Below are 25572 nucleotides of genomic sequence, written 5' to 3'. Positions count from 1 at the left end.
AACCCAGCAATTTTATTCCTAGGAATACACCTACAGAAATGTGTATGACAAGACATGCACTAAAAGACATGTACAAGAATGTTCCTAGCAGCAGCATTCAGAAAAGTCCTAAACTATACACAAGCCCAGTGTCCATCAACAGTAGAATGCATAAACAGAGTATGGCATAAATAATGAACTATTATTCAGAAATGAAAATGAATTACTGTTACTTACAACATGGATGAATCTCAAACACACAATACTGAATGAAATAAAAGCCAGAGCTAAGAGAACACATGATTTCATTTATACAGTAGAGTTTAAAACAGGCAAAAACTAACTGATGGTGATACATGTCGGGAAGACATCTGTTACTTCTGACAGGGGGTAGGGTAGGAATAATGACTGTTAGGAGTTGGGAGTAGTGGCTGGGAGGGAGCACAAAGGGGGGTTCTGGAGTGTTGGTAATGTTAATTTTTTGAGCGTGGGAGGGTATTTACACAGATGAGTTTACTTTGTAAAAATTCTTTGAGATACACATGTATAATTTATAGACTTTCCTGCATAATGTTATACTAACAGGCAGTGAGGAAATAAGGATAGTTATGTGCAAACTAATTTCCCAAGGAGTATGGTCATGAAGGAGAGGAGAAAGAGGTCATAGGCAGGAATTAATTTATAAAACAACAAAATATTGAGAGGACAAACTTATACAATTGTATTTTAGTAGGAATCTTGAGATGCCCCCTAAAATAGCAATTCTGGATGATCTTCTATTTTCTACTTGAATTATTTCAGTTGCAAGGATTCCCTTTCAAGAATATGTTTTGCCAATCATATCTTGTGAGTTAAATAAATTAACATTTAAATTTAAATTCAATATTTAAACACACTTCCAATTGTAAAATAAATAAGTAACCGGGATGTAATGTATAGCATAAGGAATATAGTCAAAATATTGTAACAACTTGGTATGGTGATACCTGGTACCTAGAATTATCATGTATATAAATGTTGAATCACTGTGTTGTACACCTGAAACTAATGTAATGCAATACTGTTGTCAACTACCCTTCAATAAAAAAATAAATAAATAAATAAAATAAATTTAAATTCAAATTTAAATATTTAGCATTTAAAATAAACAGAATTTAAGTTTGGGCTTTAAAAAGAATTGCATTCCTTCTCAAGCATGAAAAAAAAGTTTCAAAATAATATAGAAATATGAAGAGCCGCAACCCTGATAGATTTCTCCACTCATTCAACCAAGAACTACAGGTCTCACATGTGTTGGTCTATTTTAAAATACCTTCTGACATGCTGGTCCTTTCACTTAGAATACTCTAACCGCACTTCTTCATCTGGAAGATTCCTATCTCTCGTAATTTATATCTTAGGTTACCTTCTGCAGAAAACCCTTTCTATGTGGGTGTCCATCTTACTGCCATCCCCTAGTCAGTCTGGGAGTCCTGAGGAAAGAAGCTATCTTTTACAGCTCTGCCCAGAACAAGGCCAATGCTATGAATTCAATAAATGTTTGATGACTGACTGACTGACTGACTGAAGAAATCTGAATCAGCCAGGATAGAAATGATAAAGTTTCAACTAAGGCAATGGCATTTAAGGAGATAAAATGGATAGGAACTTTTCATATCTTCTGCAGCAATTACAACTTTAGGTCATAATGTTCTAAAAGAAAACATGCCCTGAGTTGGCCACCAGCTACCCTTATCTGTAGGTCATACATGTGATTTACATAAATCCTTGTTTTTTGAGGTAAAAAACTTACTTAAAAGCTCCACAAGTCTGTCTTCCTTAACTCAAGGAATAACCATTGCTTATGTCCCTGTTTGTATGTTGACTTTAAGTCACTGCTCCAAGATATGTTTACTCCAAGTAATACATTTAGTGGAGGTAATTCCAGGTCTCACTCTGTCAAGTGTTAAAAAAAACTCACATTTAAATCCACTGGAGATGTCAACCCAGATCTTCCTAGCGAAAGACAAAATCCCAAATACAGTCTCCCTCCTAAGTGCGGTATAGTAAGTCACAAGAAATACATATTGGGTCCTTCAGATGATCAAACTCGTACTTCCAAGGTATATTGGTCTTCATCCAGTTCCTGAAAACACTTCAGTGCCTTAAAGGTGAAATGGGTGTCTTGTCATGTTAATGAGAGACTTTTGGACCTCACCCAAGGGCAGGCACTGGAGGTTGAATCAGCCAAAGTGGCCAATGATTTAGTCAATCATGACTATGCAATGAAGCCCTCACAAAAACCCCAGTGGAGCATACCGCTCTCTTGGATCTTGCTTCTCTGTCCAAGAAAGCTTTCACTCTTAGGGAACCAGAAAGTTTCCACATGCCACCAAACCAGGCCCCAAGTTCCACATGGATAGAGGGTCCTTTATTTGGGACCTAACCCTATGTATCTCTCCATCTGGCTATTAACTTGTATCCTTTACAGTATGTATCCTTTATTAAAATGGTAAACCTAAATGTTTTCCTGAGTTCTGTGAGCCACTCTAGCAAATTAATCAAACCAAAAGGGGAGGTTGTGGGAACCTCCAAACTGTAGCTGGTTGGTCAGAAGCACAGATGACAGCCTGGGGCTTGAGACTGGTGTCTGAGTCTCAAGTCAGGGGTGGAGGGCAGTCTTGTAGGAGGGAGCCCTTAACCTAGCGAATCTGGGGCTGTCTCCAGACAGATAGCATCAAAATTGAGTTCTCGGACACCCTCCTGGTGTTCGAGAATTGCTTGGTGTTGTGCGTGGGAAGACCTCCTCCCACACACATTCACATTGGAATCAGGTCTAGAACCTGAAAGGAGTTGTACTACGATTGCTGTGTGTACTACCACTGTTGTATAAAAGAAAAAAAATACATCAAGTATGTTTATAAAATTTATTTTAGTCTAATTTACCAGGCAATAAAGATATAATCATTACTAGCACTAGCCTTCAAAGCCAGTCATGAATCAAAGGAAAATAATCCATCCTTTCAGATGACTGTAAACTAAATACCTCACACTCCTCCTTCAATATTCATTCCATTGGTGTTTGCTATTTGCCTTTGCAAGGTGAAAACTCCTCGCTATAAGCCAATGATCTTTTTAGGGTTGATTATCTGACTCCTAAGATAAGAAAAGTCATCCACACAGAAAATGGAAGAAAGGAAAAAGAAGACCATATACTATTGAATTGAATGAACTTCTTATTTAAAATTTTCAGTATTTATCAAAAGTGCTCAAGTTTTTTTGTTTAGAGAAGGAATTTGGGGATGGGGACTAGGAATTAATGTGGGTGACTTTTCCTCCAAGGGAAAAAAATCCTTGATGCATTCATAAATAATTCTCTAAGTAGGAATAAAATGTAGGAAGCAACTATTTAAGTCAAATAACTGATTCATAGTGGTAGTAATTCTCTCAGCAGGGCTATATATATAAAGTTTGCTTTCTGTTTTTCCTCTTCTCTTCCCAGACTCAGTCTGGCAATAGGCCTATTATCACACAGCCAGTAGGGAAAGAAAGCAAGTAAGCCATTCCATGTGAGGAAAAAGTCAATTCAATTAACTTGCCTCCCTGCTAAAGACACCCAATTGTCTACAGATGAAACACACAGATCCAGAAGCTCTTAAGGAGCAAAGTTACATATATAAAGGATGTATCTTTACACACACAAAAGAAGACATCTGAGTCTAGGAATGGAAAGAGGATAAAATATTTACTTCTGTTTATATTGTTCACATTATTTCTGTAAGTAGAAAAAAGATGAGAAACAGATAAAATGTGAAGATCAAGGAAAGAGGAATAAAAAGCTGAAGAAGAAAATCACTTGGGAATGGGCAGCAGGTAAGGAATTTCAGAAATGAACTCACTGTGTAGCTTTGGAGGAAACCCCCCTGCCTTTATATGCCTCATTTTTCTCACCTCTAAAATGAGGGGGATTAGCTCCAAGAGCCTTTTTGGTCTAATGTCTTTTGTGTTTTCAGAATGACAGAAAACTTAGATAAATGACTAACAAAAATTGCTTTACAGATTTAATCATCTCATGAATATCTATATACTTTCAGAGAGAGTATTTGGCTTATTGACAGTAGATACTTGAGAATGATAACTAATATGAGGTCAAATAATCTGGCTGGATACATCAATTGTAAGTAAAAGGTATGCTGTTCTCCAATATACCCTACATGACAAAAGATCCAGGTAGGTTATTCAATGTGAAGGATGCTCCAGAAGACACCTCTAGATTATGACATACAAATCTAAATTTTTTAAGCAACGACTTTGGTTAGTTGGTAGTTTCATTTAAAAATAATACTATAATAATGACAATGATAATACCTACTTTTTATTGAGTGCTTCCTACATGCCAGCAACCATTCTACATGCTTTTATATAGACTATCTCATTATCATTCTCATTTTATCAATGAGAAAAGAGAGGTAACTTACCTAACTCAAAACTAGTAAGTGGCAAAGCTATTTTGCGAAGTGTAATAATATGTCTCACTCTTTCAATATGATTTATTGAATGCCTACCATACTCAAGCCAGGCAACATTCTAGGAAGGACATCTTTTAGGAAATCACAGTCCAGTAAATACGGGCATGGGCCCAGAACAATGGATGATAATCAATCCATACCAAGATGTGTCACTGTGAACCTCAGAACCCTAAAGAACCCCTGTCAAAAAAAAAAAAGGGAAGGAAGGAAGGAAGAATCTACTAGCTTGATTCTACAGCAGTAGGGAGAGAGCAAAGGTCATACAAAGATCAAGAATCAGAAAATCAGAATGGGTTTGGCCTTCTCAGAGCAACATTGGAAGCTAAAGGACAATTGAACCTGCCTTCAAAATTATGAAGGCAAATAATTTCAAGCCTAACATCCTATGCCCAACCAAATTAACAACCAAATGTAAAAATGGAATAAAGATATTTCTCAGACATGTACTGTCTTAGAAAGATTATATCCCATGTACCATTCCTGAGAAAAATTGCTCTATCAAAACACAAAGGGAGCTAGAATAAAAGCAACAGGAGAAACATCACAGGAGAGAGGCAAAGCAAATCCCTAGGGGAACGGTGATGGGAAATACCAGAGATGGCTATGTACATGACAGAGAAAGCAGCCCATCCAGACTGGAGAAGCATGACTCAAGAGACAGCATCTCGAGGAAGGATTGTAAACGACATGATGGCTTTGCTACTGCTTTGGCCTTTAACCTGACAATGCAAAGGTAAGTCTTCCCCAGACTCATTTTTGTACAAGATTTGCTTGGGCCACATGCTAATGAAGTTCCTGCCCTCCCTTCTATGCCCTACTTTCTGGATCAGCTAAACACCCTCATTTTAACACAAAGAAAAACTCTGCTTTGACCTATTTCTGAGAGCTGGAAGTTGACCATGAAGAATTTAGAAGCCAAAAATACAGAACAGCCCATTGCCCTGACCATGTTTCTACTGAATATCCTGTAAGAATCTGGCCCATGCTACAGACGTGTCAGATGCTCTAACTAGAAGCCCTGTACTGTCCAGGATTCACTTGTCCACTGACTCGACAGAAAGGGCTTTTATAAACTATCAGGGAAGTTGAGGCTGAATTATGATTCAGAGACATCAGCTATGCTTTTCCAGAAATACTTTATCGAAGAGGGATAATAATACCCTTTCTTACATAGCCAGGTTTGTTCTTTGTGATATTCAGCTTTTATATTAGGCACTTCTAACAATGCTTTACACCCAAATACATAAATGAATATAAACAAGGCAATTTAATATTTGCTTGTTAAAAAGTAAGATAGCGAAAGGTACTATGAAGGACATAAAACTTGCTGACAGGACAAAGTATGAATGGCACCAACAACAGTGAAAAGTTTTCAAAATAACTGAAAATTTGTGTACCAGTGTGGAAGCTCACCTGCAAGTGGAATGAATTTCGTTTGTGGAATGTCTTTAAGATGAGCCAGCTTCTAGAAATTTTAAGTATGCTTTATTCATAGAAAAATTATTTCCAATTACATTAGACAAGTAAGTACTCAGTGGCCTTATTTACATACCAAATTCAAGCATCCTCAAATCAACCTTGTTTTTCCCCTCACAATATAAAAAACATTAAATTTTATCTCCCTGAACTTATATAACACAAAGTACTTTTCAGAGTATTTTCCTTGCTTCATGGGAGAATTTTCTAGCTCACAGCTGATGAAAGTTTTACACTATAGTTTTAGGGGTATCATTTTGTTTCTTATTACCTTCAATCTTCTCTTAACTAATGAAATTAGAGGCTTCAGTACAAGTTGGTTTGAGCCTTTAAGGAAACAAAGTAGAGGTTAAGTTCTTAACGAACGGTATTAACCTAGTGCTGGTAGACACGGTTCTGTTTGAATCAACAGTCATTCACAGAAGAAACAAACTGTTGCACACTAGTAGGTAACTACTAGTATTTCTGCAAATAGATTTTATTTAGGCAAAGAATAATTCCGTATCTTCTAGTTTGCATTATCTAACTCAACCTAATCATAGAATTTGCAGTTGTTAAAGGCTGCTGCCCCTCAATTTTTCTTAATAAACATAAATCATCTTGGAGAAAACCAACTAAAATAGCTTGAAGACATTATATACAAGACTCTCTCTCCATGACCTGGTCCCTGTATAGCTCTCCAGATTCATTTATTACTCTGTTCCTCACTCCTTATATTTAGCCAGGCTAGATGGCTCTGAGTTCCTCAAATGCCAGTCTCTCAACTCCAGTTCTTTTCCACAAGCCATTCTGGCTCCACTTTACTTGCCCATTTTATTCCTCAGATCTCAGCTGAGGCATCACCGCCCCAGTGAAGATGTACTTCGTTTTTGTATAACACTCATCACACTAAACTGTAAGCTCCAGAGGGCAGGCACCAGCTCTGCATTATTCACAGTTGTATGTAAGTCATCTAATATAATACCTGCAAATACTTATCAAACCAAAGTTTTCATCATTAGATTTTAAGCTAAATATTTGTGATTTTCAGCTAATCGACCCAGGAAATAACTCATATTTTCTGAAGTAAATACCTGACTTTTTCACCTTTCTTCATTCCTCCATGCTCCCTTTCTTTTACTTCCTTCAAAAATCAACTACTAGCTTCCTTTCAGCATGGAAGAAAATGTCAGATTCATTGTATGGCTGTTTAAGTAATATTAGGACTTTATTCTCTTTTGTAATGTTACTCTCAAGATATAATGTAACTATACATCATAATTATCCTATAATCATAATATAGACAGAACATCTATTCATCAAATTTTATGAACCCCCAACATATTCGATACAATACTAATTGTGTAATGCATGAAGTTATTGCTATCTACTTGCTAATCAGTACATCATAGTTCTGTACTTTCCCTGTCTTTTAAAAATATACTGGAGATACTTTCTCCAGATGATGAAAGAAGACAGCAGAAATGGTCTTTTCTTTAATATGCTCACTCTAGAAGGAAAATCTGAGAAACAAGAATAGACAGAATAACTCTAAGTATACCATGTCCTGGAGAGGTAGGCATAAATACATTGTTAACAGTAAAAGAATTAAAACAAATATTTTATCAGCTTCTTACATCACAAGCCATCTTCTCACCTTAGAGGTTGCATTATCCCAAATGGCTAGACCAAAGTAGTCTTCTTCCAAGAGATTGAGGTGCTCACACACTCTTTTAAGCAAATCTTGTCCCTTAGCATGTTTCTGAAAAGACAAACATACTTCAGTTGCGGCTTCCTCTTACTCCTATATTCACCACAAAATAAATAAATAAAATGTCACTTTCCAGTTTCCTCCTTTATCCTTGGTTACTAACACTTTCAGATGGCTATACACTGTAAGTAGGAACAATGTAAGTTATGAAAATCCTGTTTGGTAATTTGTCAGCTTAAATATGCAACACATTTACAGTGATTTGGAAATAGTGTTCCAATTCAAAGGAAAAGTCCACCTTCCCTCCATCAACCCATCCAGCACTTCCATCCTAAACATCACATTCTTTATTTGTGGTGTGATATTTCCTGAAGTTTGCTATGGGCTGTCAGTCACCATGACCACCTGAATTATCTGAATCAGCTGTCAACACTCACAATTAATAGTGGCTATGGAAATCATTAGAGACCCTATCATTCTCTAGCCAAATGTTTGGGTATTTGTATTCCTATTTATAGGGAGGAATGCCCTGATTTAGAGGATGAGATTTAAAGTCAAAAAGTCCTGGCTACTCCATTTACTACTAATCAACCTGGGCCAATTCAATTAATATTCTGACCATTAGGTTTCTCATCTGTAAAATGGTGAGACTATTTACACCTGTCCTACCTGTCTCCTGGAATTGTTGAGTAAAATCAAACATGCTAATGAATTCTAAGAAATTTTTTAAATACTTAAAAAAAATTAGAAACCCTTTTTGGCACACATGTATGACATGCCCTTTTCTCAACTGAGTTATTTTTAATGACTTTACAAATTCACATAGATATTAATTCACTTTCAGACTTAACCCATCTCTATTATATCATTTTCTTCATTTTTTTCCCTCTTCTGTTTTCTTTTTTTTTTTTCCCTCTTATGTTTTCACTCCAAATGACAGAGATGATTTGGGAACTCTTCACATATTGGTCCATCCTCCCTTATTTATACTTTAAAAATCCAGAAGTTCTAAAAAGTAAAAAGTTTGGGTTTTTGTTTTGTTTTGTCAAAGCTCATTCGAAGGCAAATTCTAACCTGAACTGTTACAAGGCTATTTATCCAACTTAGAATGAATCTTCATCTATTTACCACACAAATAATGTGTTTGATCATGCAGGCACTGCTACACACTCTGCTGGGTATGCTATGAAATACACAGAATATATACTTACTGCCTCTAAAATCTAAAATATACTAAGTTCTGAAACACATCTACCTTCAAATGTTTCACATATAGGGACCCATATCTGGATCTTGTTCAGAATTGGAAGAATGAGCATGGAATAGCTTTCCCCATCCCTAAACTAGTTAAGGGTGGGAAGCAGAAAAAACAGACCCTAGGTCTCCTCTAGTTACCAGCTGAAGTAGCTATTTTCAAAATATAATAGTGTATTTTCTTGATTTCTTTTTTACTTGGAGAAGGAAAACCTAATAGAGGATGATACTTTGGACTATTTGTGCTTTGACATATTTGCATTTGTATATAAATAACTTAATTCAGAAATAATTTGTTGCACACCTAAGATATAAATATGTGAATTACCTGTCTCATCAGTGAAGACTATTATTAGTAATAATCACAGTTGCTTTATATCAAGCATATAATTGACAATTACTGCTCTATTAAAAAATTGTTAAGATTTTTAAGGATTTTAACTTGCTTTGAAGGACTAACTTGTTTTTATCAGCTTCTTACATCACAAGCCATCTTCTTGTTCAATCCTGATTCAATTACTTATTCTTTCACAAAATAATAGAAAATTTTTAAGAAATGGCATTATGTGATTAAAATTTTTATATCCTGTCAATGGAGCTAAAGAAATACACTAAAGTTTATTCAAGTTTAGGTGTGGGAGAGCACATATGAACAAACAGTAACTTTTTTGGACAAATATAATTATTGGAGTAGCTGGCCTAATATCAGAAATTGGGAACTCTAGTCATGGAAAGTCATCCTATAAATAACAAAACAACTTTTTAAGTAAATTGTTTTAGATTATGAAAGTAATACATGCTCAATTCACAAGATTTGGCAGATACAGAAAAAACTGGAAAAGAAAACAAGACTCACTCATGCTAAGTATATATATATATATATATATATATATATAGGATATTATCCCTCATATAGGATAAATAATAGTTAACCTATAATTATATCAATAGACCATCCATCATGATCCTTCCACACTTCCACCAGAAAATCACTATTAGCATTTCAGTCCACAGAAAAAGTCATTACACTGGGTCTTGTTTCAGGCCATGGCACCATTTACCCAACCCTACATGGAACAATTTATCAGAGTTCTGAATGCAGAAATTAAAATGCACTCACCTCCACAACACATTCATAAACTGTGTCATCCAGCAAAGAAACCTTGCAATGCATGTTTCTGTGTCTTCTGGTTGATTTCTGAGCTTTTAATTCTCTTTCAGCTTTAGATTCAGGACTTCCTTCTTTGACTTCTATTTTAGAGCACTCTTCAAGTACTCCCTCCTTAGTTTCCAAGTCTGGATCTTCTCTGCGTTCTTCCTGAGCAGGCTAACATATCCATGATATCACCAAGTCAGTAATAAAGACATTTCACAAAACATACTGTATACACTCTTACCTATGACCAACAATAAAGCACTCACTGAAGAAGAAAAATGGATAAAACAAATACAAGTGATATTAAGATTAAGTAATTCTTTTCTATGAAAGATATTATTATCTCCTATAAGATCTACAGATTCTCAAAACTTCTCAGGTAGAATCCCATCTTTCAAATCAATAAAGGAAGGTTCCAGGTAAACAAAGGACACCAATCCATGGCTGTCAGCATTATATATGCTTCCTGACTATGCCATTATATATTATAAAAGTCTGCCAAAACTTTAGTATCTTTGCCCCATGCCCCTCAATTTTAAGAAGGTAGGCTTATGAATTGCAAAATGTGAAGTGATTTGTCACATATTCTAAATTTGATGAATGGTAAAGAGGACCAATTTTAGAGCATAAAGCAACCTATATACTGGGCTAACAACTCTTAACTACCAGTTAACACCTTTCTACCAAGTATCATGCTCAATGCAAAGAAGATTCAAAGAAGCAAGAAACAGATTGAAATTTGGGTCTCCTAGGGTAATCACGAAGTCAACAGAAAAGTAATACATGGAAGTGAGACAATATTTTAGCATACACTCTCTTACTTTCAACATAATACAACTGCTGAAAGATTTCTAACCTCACTAACTCTTTTCTTTCAGAAGAATACATGATTGACATTTAGGAAAAATTAATTTAATTATTTGGCTTCAACACTGATATTGGAAGTGGTTAAAAGGTTCCTTCCCATCCTTCATGACCCTTTTTAATTGCGACTTCTTCAGAGAGGCCTTCATTGTTTACCCTACTTATCGTATCCCAGCTCTACTACTCATCATGTCAGTATCCTCTTTGATGCCTTTATAACATTACAATAAGTATTTTGTAATACATTTAATAATAATAAATATTTATTATAATAATTACTAAAATAAGTGTTTTGTATTTACTACTTTTTTGTCTCCTCCATTAGACTATAAAGTCATCAAGAGTAGGAATAATGTTTGTTTTATAATAATAATAGCAAACATTTATATAGCAATTAAAGTAGGGTACTGTTCTAAAGTCATTATTAAAGGAACTCGTTTTATGTCATAATAACGCTGTGGGGAGGGTACTATTCTTATCCCCCCTTGACAGATACGAAACTGAGGTCAGAAGTTAAAGTAACTTGCCTAGGATCATTCAGTTAAAGAGTCACATACCATTGTGGCTCCAGAATTCATGTACCTTAAACCTCTTTGTCATACTGTAGTTTTTATTCGCCAATGTATATCCACCTTAGGACCTGGCACACACAGTAAGTTTTCAATAAGTACTTGTAATAAACAAACAAAAATAAAAAATTAACATATGGCTTCCAAAAAATTCAAGCAACCCTAGATGAAGACTGGTGTAGTCCTATAAGGCAAACTCAAGTTTTTTAAAAATCCTGAATAGAAAAAGGACCACTCAAATAAAGTTTTACTACATATACAGAAGCATAATTAAGCTAATAACCTTATCCCACAAAGTTCTAATTCATAAGTTTTGACTGTAAATACTACCTTCCAAAAAGTCCCAAATAGTTTGCTCCTTTAAACAATATCCCTTGAAATTTTATTAACAGTATTATTTTGTTTCTTTTTCTTTATACATAGACAAACACCTGCCTACTACAGTTTATCTCAATTCTGAATTAATGAAGTCTCAATGAATGAGATTTTAGTTAAATATAAATTTAACCTTGTATGTCATGCTGTAACTTCAGTATAACTGCTATGATCTTTGGACAAAATAAACTAGCCCTGATTCAAATGCTAATTAAAACAAGATACAGATATTTCCCTACATAAGGCAGAGGAGAAAAAAAGCAGTTAAAAACCTCTTGAAAGTACCAGACTTCCTGGAAGTACAGCACGGAGAAGACAAGTAATGACTCTACAGCATATTACTATACTGATAGTGACTACAGTGAAGGGGGACGGGGGTAAGGAATTAATAACATGGGCGAATGTTGAAACCACAATGTTGTTCATGTGAAACCTTCGTAAGATTGCAAATCACTGATACTTTAATTTTTTTAAAAAAGTACCAGACTTCTTGGAAGATAACATCACTTAACTCTTTTGGTATTCCTAAAATAAAATCAGTAGTGTTAAAATATATAGGGTTTCTTTTTTTTTTTTTTTTTAAATAATTATTTTTTATTGAAGGGTAGTTGACGCACAGTATTACATTACATTAGTTTCAAGTGTACAACACAGTGGTAGAACATTTATATACATAATTCTAGGTTCCAGCTATCACCCTACCAAGCTGTTACAATATCTTGACTATATTCCTTATGCTATACATTACATCCCGGTTACTTATTTATTTTACCATTGGAAGTCTGTCCTTTTTTTTTTTTTTTTTTTTTTTTTTTTGTGAGGGCATCTCTCATATTTATTGATCAAATGGTTGTTAACGACAATAAAATTCTGTATAGGAGAGTCAATGCTCAATGCACAATCATTAATCCACCCCAAGCCTAATTTTCGTCAGTCTCCAATCTTCTGAGGTATATAGGGTTTCTTTGCCTTTACTGCTTATGTTTATTAACTGAGTAAGGATAACATTTAGTGAGTGCTTATTTATATGCCTCGAAATGTCTTAAGAGCTTTACATGTTTATCTCTTTTAATCCTCATAGTAGCCAAATGGAGTAGATATTATCTTCATTATACAGAGGGAATTGATAAAGCAAGTGTCACTTCTCTGTGATTTGAACCCTCTACTCTGATTCCATAGCCTGCATCCCTCTTACACTATATAGTAAATATTGTTTTCAACCTCATTTCACTTCACTGTTACTCTTAGCTCTTTTAATATACAGTATTTCTAGAAATGTGTGTAATATGAAAATTTTAATAAAACTGCATAGCCCAAACCTGAGACCTAAAACAGAAATCATATAGGATTTGTACTTTTAACAATGAGATAATGCTCACATGCTTCAGAAATAAAAAGACTTTGAAAATAACTCTTTATTTGTAGATAGTAAGACTGAAAACAAATGAGATTTCTAGAAAATAGTTGAGTTACAGTAATTTTTCCCATGTTTTTTAGACAAATGAACAAATTTTCAAACTCATGTTTAACTACACTGTGGCACAAAGCACCAAAGTCCTAAATATTACAAAGGTAAAATAAAGAGCTAGACTTCCTCATCTATATCTTACACTCTGTGATAAAATGATCTAGTTGCAGAAAGAGATAAGTAAGGTAGGCATAGCTCAAACCTATCACATACCTCCGGATGGCTTGAATCTATTACATAGTTTTTAAGAGATTTCCATAAAGGACCATGTTTGCTGGTATACTATCCCATTCTTAATAATTCCACCAAAATGAACTCTAAACCACCTGTGGATAAAATGAAGGTTCCTGTGGCCAGAATTCTTACATGGCCCTGCTTGGCTAGCTCACTACACATGTGTGAGGAATATGTTGTTACTGACTCTGTATGTAAAGAGCCCTGCCCAGGGCTCTGGGCAACATGATGACACAGCTGCAAGGGTGCAGGAGAGCAGAGGCTGGAGTGGCGGCAGTGCCGAGGACAGAGACTGAGACGGCTGCGTGGAGCCGAGAAACCCAGAGGATGGCTGTGTGGGCTGAGAGGCAGAGACCGGCTTGCTGCATGCAGACTTGCTCTGAGTGAACGGGATTTTAGTAATTGACCTGCCACCGTGGAAACAAAGTTAGGTATAACCCTTTCAACCCAAGAACATTTTACTGTCATTTCTTTGGTCACACTGAATCCATAGGGAACTTGCCCAGGGCTGAAACCCATTGGCAAGACACCACCTCTTTTTTATCCCTTCGTTAAAAATCTTGGACTCATTCCATTACTACAGCAAAATGATGTATAAGCTGAAAACTCATTTGATAAATTCTTTTGTTGTGTTTTTTCTTTGATTTGATTTATATAGTGTTAAGAATCATTATAAAAATCAAGTTCCCGTGGGCTGTGCAACACAGAGAAGACACAGTAATTTTACAGCATCTTACTACGCTGACGGACAGTGACTGTGAAGGGGTATGTGGGGGGGACTTGGTGAAGGGGGTAGCCTAGTAAACATAATGTTCTTCATGTAATTGTAGATTAATGATACCAAAAAAAAAAAACCAAGTTCCCAATGGCTACATTAATTTCTTTAGAGCAGAAACTCCAAACTTCGTATTACTTACCACTATCAATGCCTAAATCAACTGGCTAATAAGAAATAAAACTAAATGTTCTTAAATGCGTGTAACTTACCTTCATTATATCCACCTTCCACCCATTCTCACATCCTTACCTGTGTTTCTGCACTGCTTAACGAATGAAGATCCAGGGATGGGTCTGTTTTGAGTTCAGGTTCAGGAGCCGCAATTGGGGCCTTTAAAATGATCTCTTCATCAAGACTGGTTCCAAATTCTATCTCTTTCTGACCTCCTTCACCTTTCTCTTTAGCTGACTCTATTTCTTTGCCTTCTTCCTCAGAGACCTGAGATCTAGGTCTTTTGAGAAATGAGGAGAACAGCCGTGACAGGCCCCTGTTTTCTGATGTCCGCTCCTTATTCTTGGTCAAGTCTTCATGTGTGGGAGTGTCTCCGTTAGATGTTTTCAGCTTCGGCTCACACTGGTTATCTCCCTCAGCTGCGGCTTGAGAAACCTCTTCCAGCTGAGTTTCTTGTTGGCCTGAGCTTGTGGCTCCCTCTCCCTCCTCCTGTTGGTGCTGTGAACTTTCAGACTCAGCTACCAAACTCGTCTGTGTTGTCATGTTGCTATTAAAAAGAAGATGGAAAAGGGGGGCTCTTATAAACAAAACACATTACTTTAGGCAAACCGTAAATCAGATTTAGTGTGCCAAAATGAATATATTTAGACATGTAGTCGCCAACAGACAGTACTCCAGTTCATTAACCATGAGATTTTCCATTAATGCACAAAAATATCTTACATATACATCCTGAATAAATCATTAATGCCTTGACTTGCTAAAGATATGCATATGAAGAAATTAGCTTAAAATAGTACCCCAAGGCTACCTTAGTGAAATGCATCATTTTAATTCAATGTTCAGAACTGTATATAGCAAATACAATTTTATCCTTCTTAAAAAAGGACTTTGTGTACTGTCCTTTGAGGACATCACTCTGAAGATGTAAGATTTGTGGGAATCATTCTTTGCAAAATTCTCTACACCCCAAGAAATGATGAGATTAAAAGGTTCCCCATCTCTTTATTCTTCTTTTCATTTCTTAGAATGCTCAAACTTCCCTATTAAGAACACCAAATGCAGAATTCTGATCATCTGTTATCAGACTTAACAACGGTAATAACGACAAGTGTTTGGTTTAAATAATCACACAAAAAATCCCTTAGTTTTACATGTTACAACACTAAATTACAGCCTCTTGCAGAAGTATCCCACTTTAAGTTCAAGACCTTTTTTCCTTCCGACAAATGTGTTTTAGTGCTCAGCATTTTTAAGAGCAGGTAGTGAAACTATCATAATAGAGAAAAATAGACAAATAATAGAGACAAATAAAGAAACAAAATAGAGAAGACAGATTCAGAAAGCAAACGTTGATTCAGTTGTAGGAGAGATGAGACAGCAGGCTGCAGACCTCACAAATTTCAAACATGTTGGCTTCTAGCCTCTTCATCTCAAAATCTCAGTATTATTAGTTGAGTCAAACAATTATAGCCAAATAGCATTGTCACACCTAGTTTACTAAAGAATAACTAGCAATGAGGTTGATGATCTTACACTTTGATTCACTGCTATACCTACAAGTACTCCACTCAAAAAGCTCATATACATTGTCTACACATCTGCTCCACACAATTTAGATGAAGTGATTTTATTTGGATGTTAACAATCTGAATTAAGGAACTATATTTAGCTCATTCCCCCCTCAGGCCCTTCACACTTGCTGTTCTCTACCCATGAGGTTCTTCTGGCTATCTGAAGGCTGGTCCCCTTCTCTTTTTTTTTTTTTTTATTGAAGGGTAGTTGACAACAGTATTGCATTACATTAGTTTCAGGTGTACAACACAGTGATTCAACATTTATATACATGATAATTCTAGGTACCAGGTATCACCATACCAAGTTGTTACAATATTTTGACTATATTCCTTATGCTATACATTACATCCCGGTTACTTATTTATTTTACAATTGGAAGTGTGTTTATATATATATATATATATTTTTTGTGAGGGCATCTCTCATATTTATTGATCAAATAGTTGTTAACAACAATAAACTTCTGTATAGGGGGGTCAATACTCAATGCACAATCATTAATCCACCCCAAGCCTAATTTTCGTCAGTCTCCAATCTTCTGATGCATAACGAACAAATTCTTACATGGAGTACAAATAAATTCTTACATAGTGAATAAGTTACATGGTGAACAGTGCAAGGGCAGTCATCACAGAAGCTTTCGGTTTTGTTCATGCATTATGAACTATACACAGTTCAAATATGAATATTCATTTGATTTTTAAACTTGATTTATATGTGGATACCACATTTCTCTATTATTATTATTTTTAATAAAATGCTGAAGTGGTAGGTAGGTATGAGATAAAGGTAGAAAACAGAGTTTAGTGTTGTAAGAGAGCAAATGTAGATGATCAGGTGTGTGCCTGTAGACTATGTGTTAATCCGAGCTAGACGAGGGCAATAAACATCCATGTATGCAGATTTCTCTCAGAACATGAGGGGGGAGGTTCTAAGCCTCACCTCTGCTGCTCCCCATTTTCTCACCAGATGGCCCCCTGCGACTGTGCCTGTCTTAGGTTGTTCCTCCCTTGAGGAATCTTACCCGTCTCTGGCTAACCAGTCATCTTCCGGGGCCATACAGGGAAATGTAAAGTTGGTAAGTGAGAGAGAAGCCTTATTGTTTGAAAAGGTTAGCTTTTTACTTCTTTGCATATTTATGCCCTGTGGCTTCTATGCCCAGCATTTGTCTTGAGGTGTCTTTACCACTTGGAAGAATTATGATACTCGGTAAATTCGACATGTGGCACGAGTTCTATTTAAAGGTTGTGATTAGGTAGGAAGAAGAAAAGCTATAGAAGTAGCAGGCAGAAGAAAACCTGGGATGATTATTTCTTTGACATATCTTCTTGTAGAGTAACTTCAGCATGGATAGGTTTTAAACTACTAATTAAATTGTGCACACACATTAACATAATAGGAATATAGTTACCTAACCAAAGCATACCTGTAATTACCAGCCATCTCCAGTGAAACCAAGAAAACCAGTTAGGCACCTTAGGCATTTGTGAAAACTTATCTATGATATGGTGGATACTGTCCGACTGAACTTAAACAGTCTGAGAGAATTCAGATAAACTAGAACAACCCATTCCTGGGGACTGTTCATATCCCATATGTTCTTTTAACGATAAATAGTCTGTGGTTGTAAGATTTTGGAGTGCTACAATTTGCACTTCTCCTAATTCTTGGTTGAGTTCCAACAGTATAGATCCAGTCCAATTTTTGTTTTACTGTATGCACAGGCCAGCTTAGATATCTCCTTCATCATTCCCATGGCAAGTCCAGGAACTGGTGGGATGAGTGCATCTACACCTGTGACAGTGCGTGGATCTTTGTTGGAGTTTTTTTTTTTTTTGCTGATCATCTTCTGTCATGAGTCTTCGCGAGAGTGCTGATGTTGGAAGTTCTTTTTCATATCGTATCTTAGTTCATTTTCGGGGTAGCCAAATTAGGCTTTGATCCTCTGTATAAACACAAACAGACCCTTTGCCTACACTTTTATATGCCCTTTATATCATTGTGTAGAACTCATTAGAGGTCACCACATAGGAAATGCTTTTTTTTTTTTTTTTTAATCATTAATCTACACTTACATGACGAATACTTTGTTTACTAGGCTCTCCCCTATACCAGGTCCCCCCATATACTCCTTTACAGTCACTGTCCATCAGCGTAGCAAACTGTTGTAGAATCACTACTTGTCTTCTCTGTGTTGTACAGCCCTCCCCTTTCTCCCACCCCGCTACGGATGCTAATCTTAATACCCCTCTTTTTCTGCCCCCCCTTATCCCTCCCTACCCACCCATCCTCCCCAGTTCCTTTCCCTTTGGTACCTGTTAGTCCATTCTTGAGTTCTGTGATTCTGTTGCTGTTTTGTTCCTTCAGTTTTTCCTTTGTTCTTATATTCCACAGATGAGTAAATTCATTTGGTATTTCTCTTTCTCCGCTTGGCTTGTTTCACTGAGCATAATACCCTCCAGCTCCATCCATGTTGCTGCAAATGGTTGGATTTGCCCTTTTCTTATGGCTGAGTAGTATTCCATTGTGTATATGTACCACATCTTCTTTATCCATTCATCTATCGATGGACATTTAGGTTGCTTCCAATTCTTGGCTATTGTAAATAGTGCTGCAATAAACATAGGGGTGTACTGATCTTTATCATACTTGATTGCTGCATTCTTAGGGTAAATTCCTAGGAGTGCAATTCCTGGGTCAAATGGTAGGTCTGTTTTGAGCATTTTGACGTACCTCCATACTGCTTTCCACAATGGTTGAACTAACTTACATTCCCACCAGCAGTGTAGGAGGGTTCCCCTTTCTCCACAGCCTCGCCAACATTTGTTGTTGTTTGTCTTTTGGATGGCAGCCATCCTTACTGGTGTGAAGTGATACCTCATTGTAGTTTTAATTTGCATTTCTCTGATAATTAGCGATGTGGAGCATCTTTTCATGTGTCTGTTGGCCATCTGTATTTCTTTTTTGGAGAACCGTCTGTTCAGTTCCTTTGCCCATTTTTTAATTGGGTTATTTGTTTTTTGTTTGTTGAGGCGTGTGAGCTCTTTATATATTCTGGACGTCAAGCCTTTATCAGATGTGTCATTTTCAAATATATTCTCCCATACTGTAGGGTTCCTTTTCGTTCTACTCATGGTGTCTTTTGCTGTACAGAAGCTTTTCAGCTTAATATAGTCCCACTTGTTCATTTTTGCTGTTGTTTTCCTTGCCCGGGGAGATATGTTCAAGAAGAGGTCACTCATGTTTATGTCTAAGAGGTTTTTGCCTATGTTTTCTTCCAAGAGTTTAATGGTTTCGTGACTTACATTCAGGTCTTTGATCCATTTTGAGTTTACTTTTGTATATGGGGTTAGACAATGGTCCAGTTTCATTCTCCTACATGTAGCTGTCCAGTTTTGCCAGCACCATCTGTTGAAGAGACTGTCATTTCCCCATTGTATGTCCATGGCTCCTTTATCAAATATTAATTGACCATATATGTCTGGGTTAATGTCTGGATTCTCTAGTCTGTTCCATTGGTCTGTGGCTCTGTTCTTGTGCCAGTACCAAATTGTCTTGATTACTATGGCTTTATAATAGAACTTGAAGTTGGGGAGTGAGATCCCCCCTACTTTATTCTTCTTTCTCAGGATTGCTTTGGCTATTTGGGGTCTTTGGTGGTTCCATATGAATTTTTGAATTATTTGTTCCAGTTCATTGAAGAATGTTGCTGGTAGTTTCATAGGGATTGCATCAAATCTGTATATTGCTTTGGGCAGGATGGCCATTTTGACGATATTAATTCTTCCTAGCCATGAGCATGGGATGCGTTTCCATCTGTTAGAGTCCCCTTTAATTTCTTTTAAGAGTGACTTGTAGTTTTCAGAATATAAATCTTTCACTTCTTTGGTTAGGTTTATTCCTAGGTATTTTATTTTTTTTGATGCAATTGTGAATGGAGTTGTTTTCCTGATTTCTCTTTCTGTTGGTTCATTGTTGGTATATAGGAAAGCCACAGATTTCTGTGTGTTGATTTTGTATCCTGCAACTTTGCTGTATTCCGATATCAGTTCTAGTAGTTCTGGGGTGGAGTCTTTAGGGTTTTTTATGTACAGTATCATGTCATCTGCAAATAGGGACAGTTTGACTTCTTCTTTGCCAATCTGGATTCCTTGTATTTCTTTGTTTTGTCTGATTGCCGTGGCTAAGACCTCCAGTACTATGTTAAATAACAGTGGGGAGAGTGGGCATCCCTGTCTAGTTCCCGATCTCAGCGGAAATGCTTTCAGCTTCTCGCTATTCAATATAATGTTGGCTGTGGGTTTATCATAGATGGCCTTTATTATGTTGAGGTACTTGCCCTCTATTCCCATTTTGCTGAGAGTTTTTATCATGAATGGATGTTGAACTTTGTCAAATGCTTTTTCAGCTTCTATGGAGATGATCATGTGGTTTTTGTCTTTCTTTTTGTTGATGTGGTGGATGATATTGATGGACTTTCGAATGTTGTGCCATCCTTGCATCCCGGGGATGAATCCCACTTGGTCATGGTGTACGATGGTTTTGATGTATTTTTGAATTCGGTTTGCTAAAATTTTGTTGAGTATTTTTGCGTCTACGTTCATCAGGGATATTGGTCTGTAGTTTTCTTTTTTGGTGGTGTCTTTGCCTGGTTTTGGTATTAGGGTGATGTTAGCTTCATAGAATGAGTTTGGGAGTATCCCCTCCTCTTCTATTTCTTGGAAAACTTTAAGGAGAATGGGTATTATGTCTTCCCTGTATGTCTGATAAAATTCCGAGGTAAATCCATCTGGCCCGGGGGTTTTGTTCTTTGGTAGTTTTTTGATTACCGCTTCAATTTTGTTGCTGGTAATTGGTCTGTTTAGATTTTCTGTTTCTTTTTGGGTCAGTCTTGGAAGGTTGTATTTTTCTAGGAAGTTGTCCATTTCTCCTAGGTTTCCCAGCTTGTTAGCATATATGTTTTCATAGTAGTCTCTAATAATTCTTTGTATTTCTGCGGGGTCCGTTGTGATTTTTCCTTTCTCATTTCTGATACTGTTGATTTGTGTTGACTCTCTTTTCCTCTTAATAAGTCTGGCTAGAGGCTTATCTATTTTGTTTATTTTCTCGAAGAACCAGCTCTTGGTTTCATTGATTTTTGCTATTGTTTTATTCTTCTCAATTTTATTTATTTCTTCTCTGATCTTTATTATGTCCCTCCTTCTGCTGACCTTAGGCCTCATTTGTTCTTCTTTTTCCAATTTCGATAGTTGTGACATTAGACCGTTCATTTGGGATTGCTCTTCCTTTTTTAAATATGCTTGGATTGCTATATACTTTCCTCTTAAGACTGCTTTTGCTGTGTCCCACAGAAGTTGGGGCTTAGTGTTGTTGTTGTCATTTGTTTCCATATATTGCTGGATCTCCATTTTGATTTGGTCATTGATCCATTGATTATTTAGGAGTGTATTGTTTAGCCTCCATGTGTTTGTGAGCCTTTTTGCTTTCTTTGAACAGTTTATTTCTAGTTTAATGCCTTTGTGGTCTGAAAAGTTGGTTGGTAGGGTTTCAATCTTTTGGAATTTACTGATGCTCTTTTTGTGTCCTAGTATGTGGTCTACTCTGGAGAATGTTCCATGTGCACTTGAGAAAAATGTGTATCCTGTTGCTTTTGGATGTAGAGTTCTGTAGATGTCTATTAGGTCCATCTGTTCTAGTGTGTTGTTCAGTGCCTCTGTGTCCTTACTTATTTTCTGTCTGGTGGATCTGTCCTTTGGAGTGAGTGGTGTGTTGAAGTCTCCTAGAATGAATGCATTGCATTCTATTTCCTCCTTTAGTTCTATTAATATTTGTTTCAGGTATGTTGGTGCTCCTGTATTGCATGCATATATATTTATAATGGTTATATCCTCTTGATGGACTGAGCCCTTTATCATTATGTAATGTCCTTCTTTGTCTTTTGTTACTTTCTTTATTTTGAAGTCTGTTTTGTCTGATACCAGAATTGCAACACCTGCTTTCTTCTCTCTGTTGTTTGCTTGAAATATCTTTTTCCATCCCTTGACTTTAAGTCTGTGCGCGTCTTTGGGTTTGAGGTGAGTCTCTTGTAAGCAGCATATGGATGGATCTTGCTTTTTTATCCATTCTATTACTCTGTGTCTTTTGATTGGTGCATTCAGTCCATTTACATTTAGGGTGATTATTGAAAGGTATGAATTTATTGCCATTGCAGGCTTTAAGTTTGTGGTTACCAAAGGTTTAGGGTTAGCTTCTTTACTATCTTACTGTCTAACTTAACTCACTTGTTGAGCTATTATAAACACAGTCTGATGATTCTTTATTTCTCTCCCTTCTTATTCCTCCTCCTCCCTTCTTCATATGTTGGGTGTTTTGTTGTGTGCTCTTTTTAGGAGTGCTCCCATCTAGAGCAGTCCCTGTAGGATGCCCTGTAGAGGTGGTTTGTGGGAGGCAAATTCCCTCAACTTTTGCTTGTCTGGGAATTGTTTAATCCCTCCTTCATATTTAAATGATATTCGTGCTGGATACAGTAGTCTTGGTTCGAGGCCCTTCTGTTTCATTGCATTAAGTATATCATGCCATTCTCTTCTGGCCTGTAGGGTTTCTGTTGAGAAGTCTGATGATAGCCTGATGGGTTTTCCTTTGTAGGTAACCTTTTTTTTCTCTCTGGCTGCCTGTAATACTTTGTCCTTGTCTTTGATCTTTGCCATTTTAATTATTATGTGTCTTGGTGTTGCCCTCCTTGGATCCCTTGTCATGGGAGTTCTGTGTACCTCTGTGGTCTGAGAGGCCATTTCTTCCCCTAGTTTGGGGAAATTTTCAGCAATTATTTCTTCAAAGACATTTTCTATCCCCTTTTCTCTCTCTACTTCTTCTGGAATACCTATGATTCTTATATTGTTCCTTTTCGATTGGTCACTCAGCTCTCTTAAAATTCTTTCATTCCTGGAGATCCTTTTATCTCTCTCTGCATCAGCTTCTCTGCGTTCCTGTTCTCTGTTTTCTAGTCCATTAATGGTCTCTTGCATCTCGTCCATTCTGTTTTGAAGTCCTTCCAGAGCTTGTTTTATTTCTGAATTCTCCTTCCTTAGTTCTTGCATATTTCTCTGCAAGTCCATCAGCATGGTTATGACTTTTGTTTTGAATTCTTTTTCAGGAAGACTGGCTAAATCTATCTCCCCAGATTCCTTCTCAGGGGAAGATGTAGCAGATGCCGAAGCTGTCTGGGTTAGTCTTGTCTGGATCATATTTTTTTGCCTTTTCATGTTGACAGGTGCCTTTGACTGTCAGCTGGGAGGGCCAAAATTTTCACTTGCTACTGGCCTTTCTTTACTGGGACAACTGCGACCCCTAGTGGCTTGTGTTGGGTAATTGCGTGTAGAGTGGGTCTTTGTGTCTTGCCTGGCCGGAAGGGAGAAATTTCCCTTTCTTGTGTGGCGGAATTTGTCTCAGGCTGCTTCTCTGCTTTCGCAGCGCCCGGTGGGGTAATGGATGGGGGTGCTGCTTGACTGTTTGCCTCCGTGAGGGGTCTCAGAGCTGTTGCCCAGGGGGTTAGTGCACCCGGTTTTCCCTGTAATTTCCAGCTGCTGTACTGTGACCTGGGTTGTTTCCGTCAAGCTGTTAAGTCCCTGTCCCTTTAAGACTTTCAAAAAGCCCCCGCTTTTCTTTGTCACAGGGGCATCAGCTTCGGCACCCGCTCAGAGGTCTTACTCCCTGTTCCCCCAGTATCCAGGGACCCCTGGGCACGCACTGTGTCTGTGCTCTGGTGCGGATGGCTGGGGCTGGGTGTTCGGCAGTCCTGGGCTCCGTCTCCCTCCCGCTCTGCCTATTCTTCTCCCGCCGGGAGCTGGGGGGAGGGGCGCTCGGGTCCCGCCGGGCCGGGGCTTGTATCTTACCCCTTTCACCAGTCACTGGGTTCTCGCTGGTGTAGCTGCAGTCTGGCCACTGTCCTGCGTCTTCTGGTCTCTCTTTTAGGGCTAGTTGTGTTTGTTGTATTTTCAAAAGTATATATGTTTTTGGGAGGAGATTCCCACTGTCCTACTCACGCCGCCATGTTGGCTCCGCCTCCCCCTTCTCTTTATTACTGTCTCAGCTCAGGAGATACCACTTCCTTAGAAAGGCCTCCCCACATACCCTATGTAAGGTAGTGGCCCTTACTCCTCCAGATGGCCTCAGAGAACTACTGTACTTACTATTATCTGCAATTACCCTGTTAACTTATTTGTTTACTGATTTACTGTCCTTCTTTCCTTTTCCTTCCCCCAGCTAAGATTTTTAAGTGGTATTGAAAAAATAAGCATATATTAATTAAAAGAAAAGCTTTTATGTGGGCTTTTACTGCTGATATACTCAAATAATTTTAAGCATTAAAAATATCTTAATAAAAATATTTATAGAAGCACATTTTCTAGTCCCATTTACTAAGTAATAAAAATTACTCTGCACTAGTAAAATATAAAATTCAATTTTTATAAACTGTGGATAAAATGAGAGTTCCTAGCAGAATCACAGAACCCAAGAAAGGACTAACAGTTACCAAAGGGAAAGGGACTGGGGAGGATGGTTGAGAAGGGAGGGAGAAGGTGGGGGAAGAAAGGAGGCCTTACGATTAGCATGTATAATGTGGGGGGGCATGGGGAGGGCTGTGCAACACAGAGAAGACAAGTAGTGACTTTACAGCATCTCACTATGCTGATGGACAGTGACTAATGGGGTATGTGGGGGGGACTTGGTAAAGAGGGGAGTCTAGTAAACATAATGTTCCTCATGTAATTTTAGATTAATGATACCAAAATAAAAATAAAAATAAATGAGAGTTCCTGTGGCCAGGATTTTCACCTGGCTGTGGTTGACTAGCTCACTGCACACCTGTGGGCACTACATGGCTGTTGACTCTATAAAAAGAGCTCTGCTCAGTGCTCTGGGCACGACACGGTGGCAGGGCTGCAAGGCTGCAGGAGAGCAGAGCAGAGGCTGGAGTGGTGGCAGCACCGAGGACAGAGGCCCAGAGGATGGCTGTATGGGACGACTGTGCAGAGAGGCCCGGAGGACGGCTGGGCGGACAGAGGGACTCAGAGGCAGAGACCGGCTTGCTGCACACAGACTCACTCTGAGTGAATGGGATTCTAGTGACTGACCTGCCACATGGAAATAAAGTTGGGTATAACCCTTTCATCCCCAAGAACATTTTGCTGTTGATTCCTTTGGTCACACTGAATCCATAGCAAACTTGCCCAGGGCTAAAACCCATTGGCAAGACAACTGGAAAAAGTTGGCAGGATTCATTGTTGACCAAGGAAAAAGAGAGGCTGCCCTTATGGGAGGGGTGCTTCAGCGGGCTGCCCCTGTGAATGGGGAAACAGTGGATTGTCCCCCAATAGGTATGTGGTCTGAGGTGGCTTGCCTCCTAGAGGACTGGGCCCCACCCCAGGACTGGAGGCAAGTGGAGGTGACACCTGAGGCTGTAGGGGTGGCC

At 37.7% G+C, this 25572-nt stretch overlaps 1 protein-coding gene across 31 annotated transcripts in view; it reads right to left on the bottom strand.

The window, feature by feature from the left end:
• Nucleotides 1–25572, bottom strand: part of EPB41 (erythrocyte membrane protein band 4.1) — a 224511-nt gene that overhangs the window by 112711 nt on the left and 86228 nt on the right. For all 31 annotated transcript variants that reach the window (XM_036915003.2, XM_057499900.1, XM_057499908.1 and 28 more), the window contains exons 2-4: nucleotides 14601–15069; nucleotides 10028–10234; nucleotides 7600–7704 (exon numbers count right to left, since the gene is read on the bottom strand). In XM_036915003.2, coding sequence (XP_036770898.2) covers nucleotides 7600–7704; nucleotides 10028–10234; nucleotides 14601–15065 — 777 coding nt within the window. In that variant the 5' untranslated portion in view covers nucleotides 15066–15069. The remainder of the gene's footprint in view (nucleotides 1–7599; nucleotides 7705–10027; nucleotides 10235–14600; nucleotides 15070–25572) is intronic.

This window comes from Manis pentadactyla, chromosome 4 (genome assembly GCF_030020395.1).
Source record: "Manis pentadactyla isolate mManPen7 chromosome 4, mManPen7.hap1, whole genome shotgun sequence".
Classification (NCBI taxonomy): Eukaryota; Metazoa; Chordata; class Mammalia; order Pholidota; family Manidae; genus Manis; species Manis pentadactyla.
This window is presented reverse-complemented; position numbering and strand designations above follow the sequence as displayed.